The sequence below is a fragment of the Lissotriton vulgaris genome, chromosome 2_1, assembly GCF_964263255.1.
Source record: "Lissotriton vulgaris chromosome 2_1, aLisVul1.2, whole genome shotgun sequence".
NCBI classification, from domain to species: Eukaryota; Metazoa; Chordata; class Amphibia; order Caudata; family Salamandridae; genus Lissotriton; species Lissotriton vulgaris.
Genome location: NC_141687.1, coordinates 13182733 through 13203285, shown reverse-complemented (window position 1 = coordinate 13203285; position 20553 = coordinate 13182733). Strand labels below are relative to the sequence as shown.

The window sequence follows — 20553 nt, the reverse complement described above, 5'->3', positions numbered from 1 at the left end:
TGACAGAGCCCAACTGGTACAACGTAAGCATGCCTGGTCTGTCATATCAGGGTTTAAGCCAGGGTTTGTGGTGCCACACTGATCTCTCCCTATGTTCCTACCCGCTCACTACGATCCCTTGGACAGTCCTTGGTGGTCGTCCCCCGTTTTAGACTTAGTCGGATGGGGGGTCGCTCCTTTCGCGTGAAGGCTGCTGCCCTCTGGAATGCGCTCCCCTTGGCAATCCGCCTTTCGAATGACCTAATGTCTTTCCGTAGGGCCCTGAAAACCTTCCTGTTTTAAATGTTCCTTGCTTTTAATGTTTGCTTTTTGTTACTGGACCTAGTGTTGTGTTGTGTTCGCCTTTCCCCGCGCCAGGACGCTCCTTCGCTGGAGCAGCTGTGCGCGTTAAAATGCAAATAACATTAACATAACATTAACATTTGTCATGCACCTACTCAGTGTCATGGAAAAAAAGGATTTTTGGCCCTCAGAATGGGTGAAAGGCCATTCCTGTATCACTTGCCAAGTTGGCGCCTCATAAACACCAATATAACGTGCAGGGGATGTGGGAGCAGTAAGGAAACAATCTAGCATGTGGTATGTCTTTGCCCTGCACTTCTTAACGGTCGAAAGACCTTGCTGAAGGGCGTATGGAACAAACTTGGAGTTCGCTCTTGTCGACAAGCCATTCTTGCATCTATGAATCCGGACAATCCAGTGCTCAACATCCGGTTTACTAAGTTTGTTTCAAGATCAGTAAAAAGACTTATAAACTGTGAGATCCAGCAAGCTAACAACTGTTAATTCATTATGGGGAGATCTAAGCCCGATGTTGTGTTGCCCATCTGTTTACTTTACTGCACTATTTGACAGCAGTTGAATATGGCTCTTTCCACATTGTTTACTTATTGTCCTCTGCTTTTGCTGCTTTTAATTACCTTATGTAGGGTTTTACTCATTTACAAATAGCATTGCACCATTAGTGGTTTAGTTAGCAGCTTTTTAACAACAACTAATGTCATGTCCCACTGTTTTAGTCGATGTTAAAACTAGAATAGATCACTACGGCTCTAACTGTGTCTTAATAAAAAGGATTCCTCATCTAGATGAAGTCTACATTCTAATAGCAAGAACAAACAGAGATAATCAGGTCTTTTAATAATTATTCATTATTGAAATTCACACCCACTTATTATTTACTTTTTGTTGCGATGGTGTCAATGTATCAAATGGACGCATTTTGGCTGCTTCTAAAAGAGCACAAGGAGACAACGTAAGCAAAGACACAGGAGTATTTTAGCAATTGTCTGATATACGTTTTAATTGACGCATGCCCATCATTGTAATGATTTTTATTAATCAAACAATAAAGTATTCTCTGTTCAACAAAGCCGAGAATCTAAATCAAATTCTTTTAAGCAGGCACGGTTCAATAATCTCACCAATCTACAAAGGTGGGGATAGAACATGTCCGGCAAAATACAGATTAATCGCATTACTAGATGTTGAAGCAAAGTACTCCCTGACCCTGGAAAACCTGCCTATCTGGTCGAGCAAGCTCAATTTGAGTCCCGTCAACCAGACAGGTTTCAGAAAAGGAATTTGGACAATCACAAACATTCTAAAACCTTCCCTTATTGTAGACAAGTACAAACGGAGAAAACTACAACCAGGGTCGGATTGGGATCAAATTTCGGCCCGCGCACTGACGAAAAAAGTGGCCCACATTCAAGAGGCGTGGCCCATATTTAAGGGGCGTGACCCACATTCAAGGGGCGTGCCCTTTCATGAAACACCATTTGCACATACAAAGAATGAAAGTGGGAGGATACTGTTCTTGCACAGGACACAGGGCCAAGGTGACAATGGCCTACATGCTGAGCAACTAAAAAAATAGCAAGGCCCCTTTTTGTCACAAAATGATTCCAGCCCTCCAGCACAGGAGCACCAGAAAAGCAGCAAAGCCCCTGCTATTACTAACCTACTCAGCCCTCCCCAGACCTTCAGCTCAGGAGCACATGAACAGAGATAAGGCCCCTGCAATTAGTAAATTAATCAACCCTCCAGGCCTTGGGAAAATGTCCTGGCAGGGGAGCACAAAACACAGCTTTCTGGGTCATCCAAGGTAGCCAGGTAGCCAGGGGGGAGGCTGAGGTGAAGCTGGTGCATGGGAAGTGCCTTCCCAGTGTGTTCTGGCAGTTTGAGTATTTACCATTTACTGTAGTATTACCCTTGTACCTGTGTATGGTACCCTTTTGTAACTTGCACACGTTACTTTTCTATTGTAACACACTGTTTGCTACCTCTTACTTTTGTTTGCTTTAGATACTTGCACAAGTGCTACCATTGCCTACGTAACGTTTGTTCTTGTGCTGGAGTGTCTGCCATTAATTGCTGTATTATACCTCTACTTGTACTTTGTACGCTTTTGTAACCTGCACTCATATCACTTTTTCCTCCTGTAATGTATCGTTTGCTCCTCTTGTATTTTGGTTGCTCACTATTGTCACTTTTGATTCATGTAACTTAACGTTTGCTTTTGTAATTTGTCCACTTATAATTTTCTCCTCATGTATTATTGCTGTTCCTAGTGTGAAGCGCTCTGACACCTTCGGGTAAAGTCCGCGCTATATAAAATCGCATAAATAAATAAATGAAACAAAAACATTCCAAACATCACCAGGCCCCCCATCACCAGGCAGCAAGACCCATTCTTCCTCGCCCACTATGCCCTGAATGTGAAGGGCTGTGGGCGAGGTGTTAACACTAACACCGTTTCTGGGCTGCGTGAGCCCCAGGGGGCCGAGGTGCAAATGGCTCAAAGGCCTGAGAAACACCTGGCCCCCAGGGAGGCCGATTATTGCAAACAATCACCCCTCCCCAGCCCAGCCTCAGCTTGATTGCTTGGCAGGGCAGGGGCGAAGGAGAGCCCACAGCTGACAAACGCTGTCCAGCCGCACAGCGAGGCTGCTTTCATTTTCCTTGTCTGTCTCGTGCCCTCCGTGGGCCGGTTTTTTTTCTCCCCTTTCCTAGTCCACTCTCTGTGGACTGGGACAGGAGAGAAAAAAAAGGCCACAGAGGGCACTGAGGCACGGGCCCTTCGGCCCACTCCCGAATGCCCGCAGTGCCAATCCGCCCCTGACTACAACTGCACCTTTGCTTCATAGACCTTAAGTCTACATTTGATAGCCTGGATCGTTACCTCCTATGGGAAAAGCTGAAACTTGGAAAATGTCAGGAAATGTCAGAGGAATTGCGTCTTTCTTCCAACACATGGATGAGAGCAAAGCTGGTAAATGGCTCAAGACTAACAAGAAAGTTAACCACCACTAAAGGACTAAAACAAGGATGCCGGGTGGCGACTCTGCACATTTTTAATTTGTTCATGGCAGATCTGGCACAACAGCTCGACAAGATCCACTCCCACCACCTCAACCTGGAACGTTATCTCTCTTGCATCTCTCACATGCAGATTACAGAGTCTGAAGGAGCCGTACCAAAGTCATCCTCCGCGGGTCTCTCTTGTCTGCAGACCCGCAGGTCCGCTGGTTGGAATGGACAGTAACCACTCGACTACAAAATAACACATCGAAAAGAAAAACAACGTGAATTAGAAACTACCCAACGGTCAAGCAAAAGATACAACTTGAGTTCAAACTGCTAGTGGAGGTTTCAAACTACAAGTACATTGGTTTTCATATTGACAATAGGCAGAACCATCGAGAATGGAAAGCTTATATGCTACAGAGAACAAATGCACTAACGTTTGCCTTCAGGACCCCAGCAAAAACACTGAAGGGGCCACCGTACACACCTTTACTTGCAGAGATATCGGGCGAAATGCCAGCATTGCTCTGCGTGGAAAAGACTGCGAACCTTTTAAAACATTGATGGTCTCGACATACGAAGAGGTCTTTCAGCGACTTCAGTCTGCATCCCCAGCACAGAGCCGACTCGAGCTTGGTTTAATAAACGAAAGACTAGGGAGGATGTACGCAAGTATGACGCAATGGAACCGACGCAAACGAAACAAAGCCGACTCCGCATTGAACAAAGCTCCGTGGGCGGAACTAGAAAAATGCCGCTGGCCGCGCGACGCGAAGGGGAGATAACGCGAGACAGCGTCTTAGTGACACATGCCTCGCGAACAAAACGCATCAGCGCGACAGCAGGGTGCCGCCCCCTTTAGGGGGTGGCCAATGCAGGGCGAGCATGTTGGTGGTGGGCGGTCCTACGGCCTTTATCTAGGCCAGCCTGGTTCAGTACTTCCTCTTTTCCGCCGCGTTTCGTCTGGACTACTCTGCGCTGTTTGCCTGCTTGCTGCACGTCTTCGTTCGGTTCGGTCTCGTCGTCTGTAGGTGAGTGCCATGCTCTTTACTCCCCCCCGCCCCGTCCCTGGGTCAAGCCCAGGTTGCACAGGGGCCTGTGGTTGCGATACCACGGGGGAGAGAGACGTGGCCAAATTGCGGTCTGACCGCATGGGCAGGCGGGCGGATGAGCCGTGGGTATTGTGCGTGGTATCCGTCGAGCTGCGCGGGCACGCTGTCCACTCACCGTGAGCACACGCGGGGAGAGAGCAGATGGAAAAACTCCGTGGCACACTGCAGAATGCGGGTTAAACTAAGGCTGCTGTTGTCGGGTTCGGTATCAGCCTATTAGCTATTTCGCCGTCCGGCACATTAGAGGAGGGCATTCAAGCGCGCAGCACTTAGTCCGGTGCGCAGTAGCCGCATTTCGAGTGGCGCCAAATTCAGGGCCGCCGCCATCAGCAGTCCTTTGTTCACGGCCCTTCGGATGCCCGGGGCTCGGTTCTTCAGTAACCGGTTATCGACTAGTAACCTCGGTGCATTTAGTCCGGTGCGCAGAATTAGAGGCTAGGAAATGACCACTGAGGTAGCCGCAGTTCGAATGGCGCCAAATTCAGGGCCGCAGCCATCAGCAGTCCTTTGTTCACGACACTTTGGATGCCCGGGGCTCGGTTCTTCAGTGACCGGTTATCGTCTAGTAACCTCGGTGTTACTGTACTTCAGGGTTGTTCCAGTGGGGGGTTGCGGGCGCTCTTGCTGGCCTCATCCCCGCTTTTCTCGCTGATAACGGGACGCGCCCCGAGGGGCTCTCATCTGTCTACCCGACCTGTGAGGGGTCATCTGGGGTGGGGGGCCATCTGAGGGTGCGGGTCGGCATGGGCGCCGCTCGCGCTCCGCTCGCTGCCGTCGGGGGGTGAGTTGCCTGTGGTAATTTCATGGAGCGCGATACCGTAATTGAAATGCACTGATGTAGGGTTATGCGACCGCAAATCGGCAAGCCACTTTAACTCGTTATTTCTACAGTATAACTTCTTGGCAGCGAGGAGGCATTCTCTTATTCCACCACTTGCACGATGGTATCGGCATGCTGGCTCTCGGACTACCAGCATTCATGCCCTTGGCTGGCCCGCATAGTGTTTTGTAGTCCGTAGGCATCCGTGTCCCCTTCACTGATTTGCAGCCTAGCAGTGTTGGGCGTTCTCCTTTGGCGGCCATTGAGAAATTTTATATTTTATTATCAACAGTAGATACATTAATGGTGGCGATGATAGCACCATGTTATTTGAGATTTATAGAGCGCGTAGGTCTAAATGCGCTGTAGTAGGACAAGGACACACTTATTGTTAGTCGCGGGAGATTGGGTGATTGTCAGAGTAACGGGATGTTAGCGTCCCTACAGGGATTAGAACTCGGATCCCCAGTTTCGCGGTCTTTCAGCCATCAGCAGGAGAGTGCTGCAGCACAGGGGCCCAGCATAGCTGCATGCATTCCCGCCACTGGGGCAACTGGAGGCCGACACTTAGCATCATTCGAGAGCAGGCCACTAAGGCGCAGTTTTCCTCCAAACGTGCCGCGTTGAATTCTATGTAAATTAAATTCGTCTTGCCTCGGTATGTTTGATCTTACTGCACACAGCAAGTCGAGCTATTTCTGGAGGCGCCATCTAAGCAAAAAGAATACCTTACTAATGAAAGCGTAATTTTACCATAGCCGGTTTTTATAGCAGGACTGGGCCTTTATTGGCCCATTTCAGGCAGCTCGTAAATTGTGGAATGCGCGGTGGAACCGAGTTGTATGGGTAAAAATCTTGAGTGGTTTCTTTCACAAGACCCTTATCAGTAGTGTGCCACGATAGCGCAGGGTCATGAGGTTCTTCTTTAGCTCTTTGCTAAAAACTGGCGTTCCGGGAAAGTTAAGGAACACGTTAGTGGCACCCGACACACTTCATTTCCGTTTAATTCATAGCTGCCTACCCTCATATGGCAGTTTAATCTCAGTATCGGGCGTGTGGGTGATCGCGCAGACTACACACACTCATCTACACTCTGTACGGCTTGGTTTTATTAATGCCACATTGCGTGCGGCAAAGCCGTGATCCTTTAGCAGTTAAAGTTTGGCCACGGGAATTCAAGTCTTTGCACGCGGCGCTTTTAAACTGGACATTGTTCCTTTGCACAGAGCATAAGGAGCTTCATTACTCCAGAGGGCTAAACGTTAAAACTGTCATTCGAAATATATCCTTGTGGCTTTGCATGACTGTAGTGCTGTTGTTTACGCGTTCACGTTTAATATGAATCTTTGGAAGTTGAGGGAGACCCTGCCAATGATTGGAGCCAGTCTGTCTCTTCGGACCCCTGGGTGCAGCGAGGCAATGCATAGCAGACCCGTAACTTGTTTTACTTTTATACAATGGTCTTGATTGGTAAATTACTGTGATGATCTGCAATAATCCCGCTGAACTATAGCCAGTTCCACGGTTACGGTATTGTAGCCAGATGGGCTTGACTACCGTTCAATAGTTCTATTATGTTAGGAGCGCGGGTGTTCAGGGTCCTCTGCAGGTGCTTTGTACTTTTCTGGGGAATCGAGTTCCGAGGCTAACGCAGTAAGGGGCGCCCGCACTTTCAGGGATCACCCCCCCCCCCACCCGCGTCCACACACAGATCGCTGCAGCAGGCACATAACCAGGTGAGCTAGCTTGCGGGGATTTGAAGCTGCAGACGCAGATGACTCAGCTTCCTTCCAGCCGACAGATTCCATGGCATGAGCCCAGCTGCCAATCGCTAGCACGCAAGGTCATGAGATTTGGCCACAGGAAAAAATAATTTTCTGTGGAAATAAAGTGTTTTCTGCGGAGGGAAAAGTGAGAGTGAACATTTATTTCCGCAGCAAAATGTTCCACCTAATTGAAACTCTACATGAGTAAATGTGAATTAGAATGCTCCTGGAAGAATATGGCTGTCCTAGATTTCCAGCCGGTGCTTCTTTGTGAATTCCATGAAAGACACCCACCGACTCCAAACAAACATATCGATACTGGTCCTAAGCATTTCCTTTCTTTTGCAACGTAGGGTATGTTGTGCACAAGGCCTTTAGTAGGTGCGCTGTCGGACTAACAGATCCACCGTTTATTTGCTCACAAAATAGGTTTTTTGTGCCCAGCAAAAGGCCGTTACTAGTGCCCGCGGGGTATAACGGATAATTCCCTTATAAATACACAATGTGTCTGGTTCAAGTAACTATCAGCTGCTTCACCTCGTATGTAGAGCAGGGAGCAGGCCAAGTGTTGATCTCTGGCTTTTAGGCATTCCCCAACAACGCACACAGCCTAGCATCGTAGTGCCAAGTTGCCATAAGCAATGTACATGGCGATTCAGTAATGCATGGTAAATTTCAGTTTGTTGCAATGCTGCTCACTGGAAGAAACATGACCATGGCAGCCTGTGCAGTAGGTAAATGACTTTTAACAGGCACGCTTCACTGCCGCGCGGCCAAAAGCGGTGTGTGAAAGGTTCTGATACGGCGCTATCTGTGAGCGTGCACAGTACCCAAAGCTCTGTGCTGGTATGCCACCGCGCCGACAATGGCAGGAAAGGGCCAGAAGATGAAATATCCTATCGTTCCCCGAAAATATTAGTGCACGTGCTTGGCTACATGCGTTTGTCTCGATGTTTGCGTGCGTGTTTACATTCTGTTGCTGGGATTTGCGTAAGAAATGGAAATCTCGATGGAGTGGGGGTTTAGCTTCCCGAGCCAATGGATGGTAGCAATTTAAGGGGTGAAGTCTGAATGCTGCGATGTTCCGGCCTTCGCTTTGTCCAAAGGATGGAGCTGTCACTTTCCTCAATTATAATGCTATGTACAACGTCGCTCACCCCATATAAAGCTTATGCACAATGCGATCGCCATATGTACGAGGTCACTGATTCCACTGACAGTAGAACGGACTCAGATGCCAAGCTATAAATAAATACGTGAGCGCCTTTAGAGAACGCGGGGAATCACGTGACTGCGCCGGGCGTGAACAGGAGGTGAAAGGGCGAACTGAGATCAGGGGGCTAGGATTAGGTGAAGTGAACGGGCGCTATACAAGGTGTATGCTCTGATAACGATTCCTAGGTGACCCACGGTTGCTCAGTACGAGATGCTTACCGGCACAGCGGTGCCGCTAACTTATACCGGGTGCACGCGTTATTGCACGAATACTCTGCAGGACACTTGCAGAGGTAAGTAATTATTCATTACAATGAGGTCACTGCTATGGCATAGTGATAGCAAAGGTTGCGATCTGTTTGGTGAATGAATATTTTACCCAATATGTACATGCCATGTTACGGTGCGATACACTCCAAGCACATGACAGGACACCTTTTTCAATGGAAGGCACTTCAGATCAGGTGGGGTAAACATTATAAGTTATGGGCTATGGTAACCTTCTTACCAGATTTAAATTTTCTAACAACCCCTTCCCTGTCAAATTAAAGTGTAGCTCTATTCTCTATTATAATGCTTGAATGTATAGCCGCTCCTGCGTAAGTATGCACTAAACGTGTGTCCAGAGAGGAAATTCACCGGCAATTGCAGCCTCTAATTTGGGAAACCATTGGACCGCACAGCTTGGGGGACCAGACATGATTATCCATGAAGGGGTGGTTTCAATGTAATTAATACCTTAACTAACCACCACAGCTCGAGAATTGTACTGTCTTGGTGGTCTCAGAGATTGCCGTAGATAATGTGTGAGGAAACACATCAGGACCAGCTTAGAATTGGTGGTGCCCAGTGTGACCATTTTCGTTGGGTCCTTCCAAACGCGAACCCTCAATTAACCTGTGCTCACCCAGTGGTAGCTTGGTAAACTTAAAGGTAATGTGTAAAGTTAACTTACCCATTGGAGACATTTTTCGGCGTTCCTTCAGTCCTATACAAATGCACTCGAGAGAATCATGTTTAGGGTCATTTGTTGCCTTGCCGTCTTCTAGGAATCTTCAGGCAGTTTGCAAAGTGCCACAGTTTGAGAGTTTTCTCTTGCAACTGACAAACGCAGGTATCCTGAAAGGAAACTCCAGTATCGTTTTGTACTAATCAGTGGTCAAAAATACCTACGTATAACTTGGTTTAAATTACCACTAATGGGGGTCATTGATCCTACTAGATAGGCACAACGGTGCTCTCTATTCAGTCCAGAGCGAGGGCAGCAGGGACGAAGGAGTGGGGGATGGGCAGATGTCTGGAACCAATTAATTAGATAAAAGCACTTATCTTGCAATCACCACAAGGCTTGGGCACGAGGTTAAATGCAAGCACAAATCCGAATGTGTCTAAACTAGCACATGTATCCTAAAAGGCACGGCTGGATTAGGCAGTAACCCACAACACTTCAGGTGTACACCCCGGACGTTTTGACATGTTAATGCAATGTCATTCAACCATACGGGCAGCAGTCCGAGATAGCACTCCTCCTTAAAGTATATTTTGCCCTGATTTTAGTCCGGGTCCAATGCCACTGAAAGCACGAGTTTATGTATACATTGAGAATGCATCCTTTTGGAGCAAGCTGGTGGGACATACATGGCAGAGTGTGCAGTAGGTGACATCGAGGCACAGTGATGGGTACGTTATGTAGCAGGTCAGGCTCAGGCAGAGCTGTAATTATGGCAAATTAGAACTGTCATTAGGACGCCAGTCGAACCCGCCCATGAGCATGTTTCATCAAGGAAGCAATACATTTCCGACAAGGATGATGAACGACTGCAATGGCTCACTATCGCCACCTTCTGGCTACCAGCCCCTTACGGAGAAGGTATTGGTTTTATGCACATATATTCAAAGATGTTAGTAAAGATTCTGAACACCAAGTGCTTGAGCAGGCGGCACAGCCCCCTGTCCTGGCCCACGATATAAATCATTATGCAATGCAGGGTTAACAAGCACGTCATCCTGTATGAGGCAGTCTTTCATTGCTCGAGGTCAACTTTTGCTAAAAAACAGACGGTAAGTCACATGAGGTAAAACCTTGCAGTGAGTTGATAGGACATGCACGGTCATGATTATTGCAGCACTGGACAGGTCTTCACAAGGCCTACTTTGTTGGGACAAATATCAGACGAAACAACTGACCGCCGAGGAATCTCATTAAGAGGTGTGGTTTTGTAGCTAGGGGTGTGGCCTGAGAACCGTACCTTAGCAATCCCCATCAGAGGTGCGGCATTACAACTAGGGGCGTGTCCTAAGAACCGTACAAGATCTCCATAGCGGTGTGGTGAATGGAACTATGAGAGAGGTGTACCCAAAGGCTTAGTAGGGAGGAGAGACTAATTCAATCACCCAAATGCAATGGTCACTGTCAGGCTCTAGCAGCTGCATAAGGGGTAATTAAGGGTTACAACGGCAAGGGTGGGTCCAAGGTGACGGGTGCCTCTGGAAGAAGATCCTGAATGTGATGTGCGGGGATAAGCAACGCCATTGGGTGAACAAATACATGAGGTAGCTAACAGTGCATTCAGAAGGGAGTGACAAGGGGCAGGCTACGAGAGTAACAAAGTACAATTGGAGGCGAAATACCGTGGCAAAGGTTCCACAGGGAATTAAGAGAGGCTTTACCGCGTTGTAAGAATGCCCTTAGGTTGGGTACACTTGTCGGGGTTGGGGTGAACATGTCCCTCTCGGAAGTATAAGTGGAGCGAAAGAGAGCGAAATGAAGTAGCTAAGTGGGTGGGGGGCTCTGTCATCGACGGGGGCCTCCTCCAGAGCTGTGGCGGAGTACAGGGCGATCTGGAAGCAGATGGACAGTAAGGGTACCTCTGCGGCAGAAGGAGACAGCAATACCTCTGCCTGGCACAGTAGGGGTGCCCGAGCCAAGAACCTGGAGCCGAGGGGGTTCCAGGAAACAACGTCGGCGCCCCGTTAGTCCTTCGGGCGGTCGGGGGGCCTAAACCGACCGGGGGTGTGCCTCATCGCTCCGCCCCGACAGGGGGGGCGGGAGTAAACGAGATAACTATTAAAAGTATTGCACCGTCAAGAGCATCGACTTACCGTGCAAATTGGCTAATTAGGCAGGCGGGTCAGCGAGGGGCTGCCGTCTTGGATCGCCTGTAAGATGACCCACCTATCTGCTATTTGTATGCAAATAAACCTGCACCACCGTTTTCCCACAATTATGTCTCATGAGTCTTCTTGGTTGTGAATGTATTGGGTACAAGGTACAAGTGGAGCGAGCGATGGCGGTGTGGGCACTATGCCGCTGGCCGCGCGACGCGAAGGGGAGATAACGCGAGACAGCGTCTTAGTGACACATGCCTCGCGAACAAAACGCATCAGCGCGACAGCAGGGTGCCGCCCCCTTTAGGGGGTGGCCAATGCAGGGCGAGCATGTTGGTGGTGGGCGGTCCTAGGGCCTTTATCTAGGCCAGCCTGGTTCAGTACTTCCTCTTTTCCGCCGCGTTTCGTCTGGACTACTCTGCGCTGTTCCTGCCCTGGCCCAGACCCAGCGGCAGAGCAGCAGGTTGGTGTGAACAATTAATGGTCTGTTTTGTGTTGCAGGCGGAGTCACAGGGCGATCTGGAAGCAGATGGACAGTAAGGGTACCTCTGCGGCAGAAGGAGACAGCAATACCTCTGCCTGGCACAGTAGGGGTGCCCGAGCCAAGAACCTGGAGCCGAGGGGGTTCCAGGAAACAACGTCGGTGCCCCGTTAGTCCTTCGGGCGGTCGGGGGGCCTAAACCGACCGGGGGTGTGCCTCATCGCTCCGCCCCGACAGGGGGGGCGGGAGTAAACAAGATAACTATTAAAAGTATTGCACCGTCAAGAGCATCGACTTACCGTGCAAATTGGCTAATTAGGCAGGCGGGTCAGCGAGGGGCTGCCGTCTTGGATCGCCTGTAAGATGACCCACCTATCTGCTATTTGTATGCAAATAAACCTGCACCACCGTTTTCCCACAATTATGTCTCATGAGTCTTCTTGGTTGTGAATGTATTGGGTACAAGGTACAAGTGGAGCGAGCGATGGCGGTGTGGGCACTATCACCTTACAACCAATATCTCCAAAAAGCACTAAAAAGAACTTGCAAAGGAGAGCTTTGGAACACTAACTTGACTTATCCATCCCACAAACCAGCCATAAACAAAACCGCACAATTTCACTCCTTGTTAATTGACAAAAACACCTTCAGTAAGAAAACGCACGCTTGGATGCTGAGCAATAACTATAAGATCTTGGCGCCGGCACCTAAACATTGCATCCTCGATCTGCCGAAAGCAACGTCTTATGGCCTTTGCTCCGGCGGACTCCTCCCTTCCATTGCAGATCAGCCCCCCTGGGTCCTTAAAGGGCCGACAGATGGCGCCTCTGAGGCAGCAGCAAAGAGGCCTTCACCCATTGCATCTGCATCTGCTCCAAACTTTGCACGGCACGAGCCCCTTTATTAAGGAATGCGCGGACCGGCAGATCAGCCATAAATGCAGGTCTGGACCCGACTGACACTCGAATGAACTGTTTCTCAACTTCCATGAGCGAGCATTTAAAACAATACAGCCAGCCATCACCCCGATAGGTTAAACAAACTTTACCTTCCAAGAAATTCAAGTGAGATTGTTTGTCATTTTCAAATCAAGCCTGGAATGTAGCCCTTTCATTGTACAGTGGGACATCTATTAATTCACACACAGAACTTGTTAACTACATGCTACATACTGTTATAGATGCTTGTATATTCATAACTAAGAAAGTAAAGCTTTTAAGGTTTTAAGGAAAATTATCACATTTTGCTGTTGATTTTTTACACAAGTGACAAATTGTTATTATTTTAATTAATTAAAACAACAAATGTTTATTGACTGATTGGTTGCACGCACGTTTAAATGAAGCCACAAAAAGAACCCCCAAAAATATGCTCCTTACTTGAAAAAATATCAACAAAGAAAAAAAATACACTTCATCCAACCAGTCAAAATAATATATCGTAAACACTATCTCACCGGTCTGAATTAAGCAACCAAAACGAAGGAGTTCGAAGCAAAATACATTATTTTTCTGGAAGCATATTTACAGTAGTTACGCAGTGCTGCATAGGCATTCCCAAAAAAAGAAAAGGAGGAACTAAAACACATTAACCAGTCAAAAGAAAGAGATTTTACCAGACAAGGGAATTAACCAATGAAAAGCCATTAGGTTGAGTAGCTACTAATTACTGTATGTCTCGGGGAGACAGCGCATGTGCTGCCTAGGTTCGACCGTAAAAGGGGAGTTTAAGGCTTGCAAAGGGGGTTCAATTAGCAGTTGATATGGTAATATAACGCCACATTCAGGCTGCAACAGCAGGCCTGAGACATATTGTACAGTGCTACTCAAGAGGGTGGCACAATCAGTGCTGCTGGCCCACTACTAGCTTTTAATTAGCAGGACCTGGGTATATGGGATACCACTCTACAAGGGACTTACAAGTAAAGCAAATGTTAATTCGGAATGTGCCAATTCAGCCATGTGTAGCAGAGTGAGCACAAATACTTTAGCACTTGTTAGCAGTGGTGAAGCGCCCAGAGGCGTACAATGGGAGTTAGGTATGCAGAAGGTTCAGCAGAAGACTGCCCCAAGGCTGACAGATCAGGCACAATGGCAGAACCTCTGCGCACGTCATCACAGATGTGCTCATGTTCTTTACTTTATGAACTGGAACTTCTCCAGGTCATCAAGAATGTTTACTTTTGGAGGCCCTAACCCCCATGTTTCGAATTAATAATATTATGAATATTTTTGCATGCCGTGATACCTCCCTGACTGCAGCGTATAAAGCCCTCCACACCGGCAAACCAGATTACCTCTGAGCCACACCAGCTGTAGAAGTTCAGTTACTCTGAAAGGAACTTTTACTTCATAATTATCGAACTGAGAAACTTCCAGAATCTAGATGTATAATGTACTGTGACTGTGTGTATTCATGTAAGTTGTTGTAAAGCTTTCTGATACCCTTCGGTTCATGTAAGCGCTATATAAAAGTCCTAAAATGTAAAAAAAATTACAAAAGTGTAAAAATATCTCACTATGTTTCTCTTTCATCTTTGCAGAGAGTCGCGTTTTTAACCCAACAGTCTACAGAGGTACAATTCTAAGTTATGTTGTGCATTTGAAATTATCTGTTTATTTTAGTCCATGTGTGGTACAGTATGCATACAAATATGTAACAAGTGTGAGTTGTAACACAAAGAAATATGTGCTGCAGTGTGTGGCCGGCAGAGGGCAGGAGAGAGCCATATCTACAGTGCGCTACATCTTAGATATCTTAGTTGTTATGGCACATTTCTGCTTTCTCCCTTTCACAAAACTCAGCTCTGCACGCTGCCTCTGCACGCTGCCTCTGTACGCTGCCTCTGCACGCTGCCTCTGTACGCTGCCTCTGCACGCTGCCTCTGTACACTGCCTTGTGTGAAAGGTTAGTGAATCTGTAGATGCGCCTGTGGGATTGCGTCAGTGGGCGGAGTCAGAGGTGTGGCAGAAAGAGGAACATTGGTAGTATTTGTTTCCCATTTCACCAACCGGTTACAGCTTGTTGCATTATTTAACTTAACCAGTGGATACACATGTTTATTTAAGGTTTAATCCTAGTTATTGACATTAAAATACATTTACAAAGTGGGATAGGCTTCTAATCAAAGAATGTCCCAAATATCCTTAAAAGTGGAAGCGCAAGCCTTTTATCTCCGAGCCATGGAGTTTCTGTCATCAGTACTTCTCCTCTCTTTTTTCCACAAGAGCAGTTCAAACATGAATGACAACATATCCCCGTTTGCAAATGTTTTTCACATAATTATGGCTCTGCCATATTTGCCACATATTACATCATCTGCTGCATAATCGGACGATTTTAACTAATGAATTGTTTATAGCTCAAACGGATTAAAAGTCACTCATAAATGTGACTTGTGCTGCTGTGAAGTGGAGGGCCCTTGCAAAGGGTGACTGGTCACGTTTCTCATTGCTGCAGTTTTATGTTCCACTGGTACTAATAAGGAAACATCTTTGCAGAGACTGTTAGCATGTGTACAAATGGCAAAATAATAAAGTATCAAAAAATGTACAGCACCATCAATTCCAGTGTAGGGTGTCAGAGGACTTTACATCACACACATTACACAGAGACAATCAATCATACGTGTGTAAATCACTGAATAGGAAATGTTAGATAAGACAAAGGACTACAGGGTGTAGGAGTCACATGACAACAAACTAGTACGCAGCACAGTTTAATAGTGATTGGTCTGGAGAAACACAAACTCAAAATTTAAAACGTAATACCATGGTTGGGGGTTCTCTTTGATAATCAAATTGAATTCAATCCAAATGAACCCATTTTGCAACATTAGGATAATCAAATACTGGGGAAATAACCATAATGCTCTAATTTATACCTTGCAGTTTGCCTGCAGCTCTTACGTGACAGTTCATAGCTCACTGTTCTAGGTTAGGATTTTAACTTCCAAACTGCAAGTAACACTAGTGTCTCTCTGACAAAAGCAGTAATCCACTGGCCTAGTCACATCATGTGCACTTTGTGATCTGCATGGTACATGCTCTTTGCAGCAGGCACATTAACCCTCCGGGCTTCCTTTCCATGAGTCAAAACGTCCACTAGACAAAACGCCCGCTCTCTCTATCAGAACAATCACTGGAGTTATCATGATATTTTTATTGTTGCAGAAAATTGTTGGAGGCCAGGAAGGAGCCAGCAAGTGCCTTTAAAACCATATTATACTTGCAAAGACAACCCCACCTGAAGTCAGCACCAACCGCGGTCCGTGCAGGTAACAGCAGTGGGGCAGTGGGGCCGAGTAAGGGGGGGATTTCGAGCGATGATGCTGAGGGAAAATGTATTATTAATTTAATTTTCTCTCTGCATTGTCCATTGAAATCCCCCCGTATTAGGACCCTCTTCCCCGCCACTTTTACCAGCACGGACCGCGGCTGGTGCCGTCGCACTGCCCTAGAGCCACCCTGCTCCAGGGTCCTGTGACTTCAGTGACAGAGTCACAGTGACTGGATCACTGTCACTCTAGGGTGTGCTGCTTCATCGGCCTGCCTGCAAGACTGGAGGTGAACTTTAGAAAGAATTGTGGTGGACAGGCCTTCAAGGTTTGCCACTGCTAGGGTCCACCGGCTGGTGCTAAGACACCAGGGCTTCTAAGGTCTTGTGGGGCCTTCTAAGGTCTAGCATGGGAATATGCTCCCTCAGGAGAGTGGTCTGGTGGGCTGGTCATGAAGGCTGAACCTGGTTCCCCAGTTCCAAATTCAGCAGCTCTGACCATAGAGCCACATCCTCTCCCCCACTGAGCACCATACTGCCCACTGAGAGAAACGTGCACTGCACTGACCACTATAAACACCTGAATGATACTCAGTTCAAATGACACACTAGACAAGGATCCGAAGAGCCACCACAGGAGGATGGTCCTTTTCCTACCTGGCCGCCAAGACCTGGAACTCCCTCCCGACCCACCTCCACCTGACCCAGGACCACCTTGCCTTCAGGAAACAGCTCAAGACCTGGCTGTTTGAGCAGTAGCGGACCCCCCCCCCCCATCCCCTAGCACCTTGAGACCCTCCGGGTGAGTAGTGCGCTATGTAAATGCCTTGATTGATCGATTGATTGATTGACAAGAGCAATATGCTGCCCAAAAAAAATTAACAAAATCCTTGAAAAAGCAAACACTCGTAGGGAATGCAAGATTAAGTAAAGCATGTGAAATTTAAGAAGGAACAACATGGTTACCTTTTTCTTTTTACACTCATTATTCAGAAATTAGAGAGTGCTTTTATCTGGAAAAGTTACTGTTGTTTAAAGAGAGATGAGGACACAAACGTAGCACCAGCAAACACTGTAAAGTGCTGCTAATGGGTTTAGGTGTGAATAAATCAATTTGGCCACCTTGCAACCACTCTGACTTACTTTAGTTAGTTTTCATATTTTGAATGTTTTGTTTTTCGCCATCCTAAGGCTGCACTTAGGAATTGAAAAACTGTCAGAAAAAGATGACGTTTTCAACAAAAGTGTTTTTTTTTTTTGGATCCACTTCACGGGGGAGCAAATAAACAAAAGGAGGAAAGAGAGGGTAATACTAGTTTTTTGAAGTCAAGGTTCACAAAATGAGGCGGAGTGAGACAGAAAGAGAGGGAAGAGGGGTGACAAAGAGAGGGGGGGAGAGAACTGTACACTGTTCATGTCTTCTCTGGGCACGAAGGAAAAGACAGATGTCTTTTCCTTCTCTTCCCGTCCCCAAAAGCCGAGCCTTAACTATTGGCCATGGTGATTTCTGCCATCTGGGAGGTATGTTTAAAATTTCAAACTAAGGGAACGGACTCTAGGAAATGAAAGAAGTAGGGGCACGCCGTGCCCTGCTGATCCCACTCACTTCGACCCCTGAGATGGACACACTCTTAGAATGTGAGATGATGTGCGACGTTGATGCAGCTAAACACTCTAGCCCTCGGACACGGGTGTAACCTGAGGAGTGGGGCACAACTGCTCAAGATTACACCCTTCACACTAACCTGCACCACATGCCCATTAGTTTAACTTGTCTCTGATTCTAGCAGACCTTTTTGTAGGTTTGTTCTGTATTTTAATGTGCATCTAACACAATGCTTAATTTGAGATGGTGGTGTTCAGTGCTCGGCACGGCACTTAATTGTCAACATCGACGTTTATGATGGTCTGCCACATGGTGGCACCATTTGTCTAATTTACAGATGAGCACAGCAGCTGTTTGTCATTCCAATACACCTGAAAATGACCAATAGCAGCCCCAAGCCATTCTTATTGCATCGGGGGACTGGAATCGATTGCATTGATGCACTTGGAGGAGTGTGATATTTAACTATCATTGGCAGCGCTGGCAGGGGCAAAGGTGGTGCAGTGGCCTCCTGAAAAGCACCTGGCCTTTATTTTTACAAAAAATAAACACTGATCTAAAACATGCAGTACTGACCTTCTTGCAGGAGGGCCACTGGCTGGACTGGGTGACACTGCACCTGCTGCACCATTGATTGCTATGCCCTTGTTCACACTGCACTAGTACAAGAGTGCCACAGACGGGTCCGGTGCCACTGCACCTGCTGCACCACTGAGAGCTTTGCATCTGTTCGCGCTGCAGTAGTAGAATTTATGCACTATTCGTAAGTGTTGAAAAGGTGGGTGAGTGACCTGATGATATTCTTTGTCTCCGCAGCGCCTCTGTCGGTGGATCCGAAGGCTGCAGACGAGACCTTCCTCATCAGCAGTAACGGGAAGGATCTCCGCAACCTCGGCATGATCCGCTGTGTCCGGGGGACCACGGGGGTCCTCTCAGGGAAGTGGTACTGGCAAATGACCATAGACCCAAGAGAGAATACGGTGAATACCATGTTTACCTTGGATACGCCGTCTGATTTCTACCAGTGGAGTCTAGGGGTCGCCAGCGAATCAGTAGGCACAAACAGCAGCATTCAACTTTCCGCCCGTGACGGCGTCTGGGTTCTCAGACAATCAGAGTCAAGGTATCAGGCTGTGGATGAAATGCTCAAATACCAACGTTTTGCAGGCGAAATTCACAACTTGGGAATTTTTGTAGACTATGAGGAGGGGCTGGTGTCTTTCTACAACGATAAAAAAGTACAGCATATCTACACCTACACCGCCACTTTTCAAGAGAAAATATATCCGTACATCTGCCTTGAGTCCACAAGACCCGTTCATCTGAAGTAATCACACAAAGGTTGAAAATTGGTGTTTGATGTGAGGTAATTGAAAATTTTATGGTCAAGTATGTCCCCTAATGTGTACCCCAACGTTTCCATGTACGTGCTTGAAGTACATGTAATTTCCCTCCGTGACCGAATATGAAGACGCATATACATTTGCGTCCAACGTTAACATGTCATCTACTAGATCCACCCTGAATGGACCGATAATTCAGTCTTTAAACATGCCATGCCAACGTCTTTACATGGTACACTTTTGAATCTTGCCCACGTTTTCTCCATGTCTCCTGGCCCAGTCGAGCTAGGTCCTTAAACGAGGCCCTGAGCCTCATCTCTCCTGTCTCCGAAAGCTGTATGCATCCCTGACCCCTGCCTTACTTCCTGCCAGCGCAGCGGTGCCCGGCTCGGCCTGGACTACCTGCCAAATTCATGTTTTGCCTACAGTTATCTGCTCAGCCTCCTCGAAAACACATTCCAGTCTAGTGAAATAGGTAAACATATTCCCGGCTGCAGAGTAAAGGGCCCGGCCTTCCTGTCCTCCTTGCAAGTGATTTACTGAACCCGTTACCATGGTAGGCCCATGGCTCCGCACGTTGCACCAAGACACGTATGCATGCACCAGCAGTCAGTATTGGATGGCCCCTGCCCGAGAGACCTTTTACTTCAGACACTACATCCTTCAAACATAAGATACCAGATATGCTAAAGGTACAGGTTGCCCTGACACTCCAGACACCAGTCTCCTCCACTAGTGCTAAAGTCAAAGCCCCCAGTTACACGTCATGCTAGTTGCGCGCGCATCCAGGTTAAGGGTTTCTGCTGATTCTGTACCTTTTCCCTATGCATCCACCCACATGTGACGATTCTTGTGACGTTTCTCTGACATGTACAGTGCACGCCCATGTGTACGCCTTTTTTTTCACGCCTCCTATTACGCACATGTGTTCTTATCTTTCTCTTTTCACCTGTTACGCCTACTGTATTGGATTCAATTGTGTCGTTTTACTATATATAATGTGTAATGTTAATAAAACGTTGAATGTCCCTTCCTGAACCTTAGAGGTGACGGAACATGATATCCCATCCTCGAGGATCATTGTCCATTAAAGCCCTTATGACTCAGATACCACGGACTCTGCCTCTCATTTGAATGAGCTGTCTTGTATTGATAATTATACGGAAAAATGTATAGGTAAATGTATTTACCACAGATGAATTGATTCTTTTTCATAATATTCTCAAATCACGATAATGTCAAAATACATAAAGCTGCAGAAAAGAGTGATTGTATTCATTTAAAAAAACTGTTTTATTTAAAAGCAAGTTAAACAAATGTGTCTATTTATCTTTTTGAAAGCGAGAGTGATTGGAATTCTACAAGAACCGACAATGAAAGATGAAAGTGTGAGTCTGAGAGTGTGTCCTGGGCCCTGGTGCAAGGAAGGAAATGGGGCCCCTCACCACTGTTTAAACTGTGAAATACACTAACAATTAGGCCCTCTCGTCTCCGGTGCCACTGCACCTGCTGCTCCAA

General features: G+C 47.1%; 1 protein-coding gene across 1 annotated transcript in view; it reads left to right on the top strand.

Annotated features, from left to right (window-relative positions):
* The window catches only part of LOC147729456 (CD5 antigen-like), a 476949-nt gene extending 457926 nt beyond the window's left edge, over nt 1-19023 (top strand). The window contains exons 5-6 of the mRNA XM_086954323.1: nt 14354-14386; nt 18509-19023. Of these exons, the coding sequence (XP_086810449.1) occupies nt 14354-14386; nt 18509-19023 (548 nt within the window). The remainder of the gene's footprint in view (nt 1-14353; nt 14387-18508) is intronic.
* Nucleotides 19024-20553: the final 1530 nt, after the last annotated feature.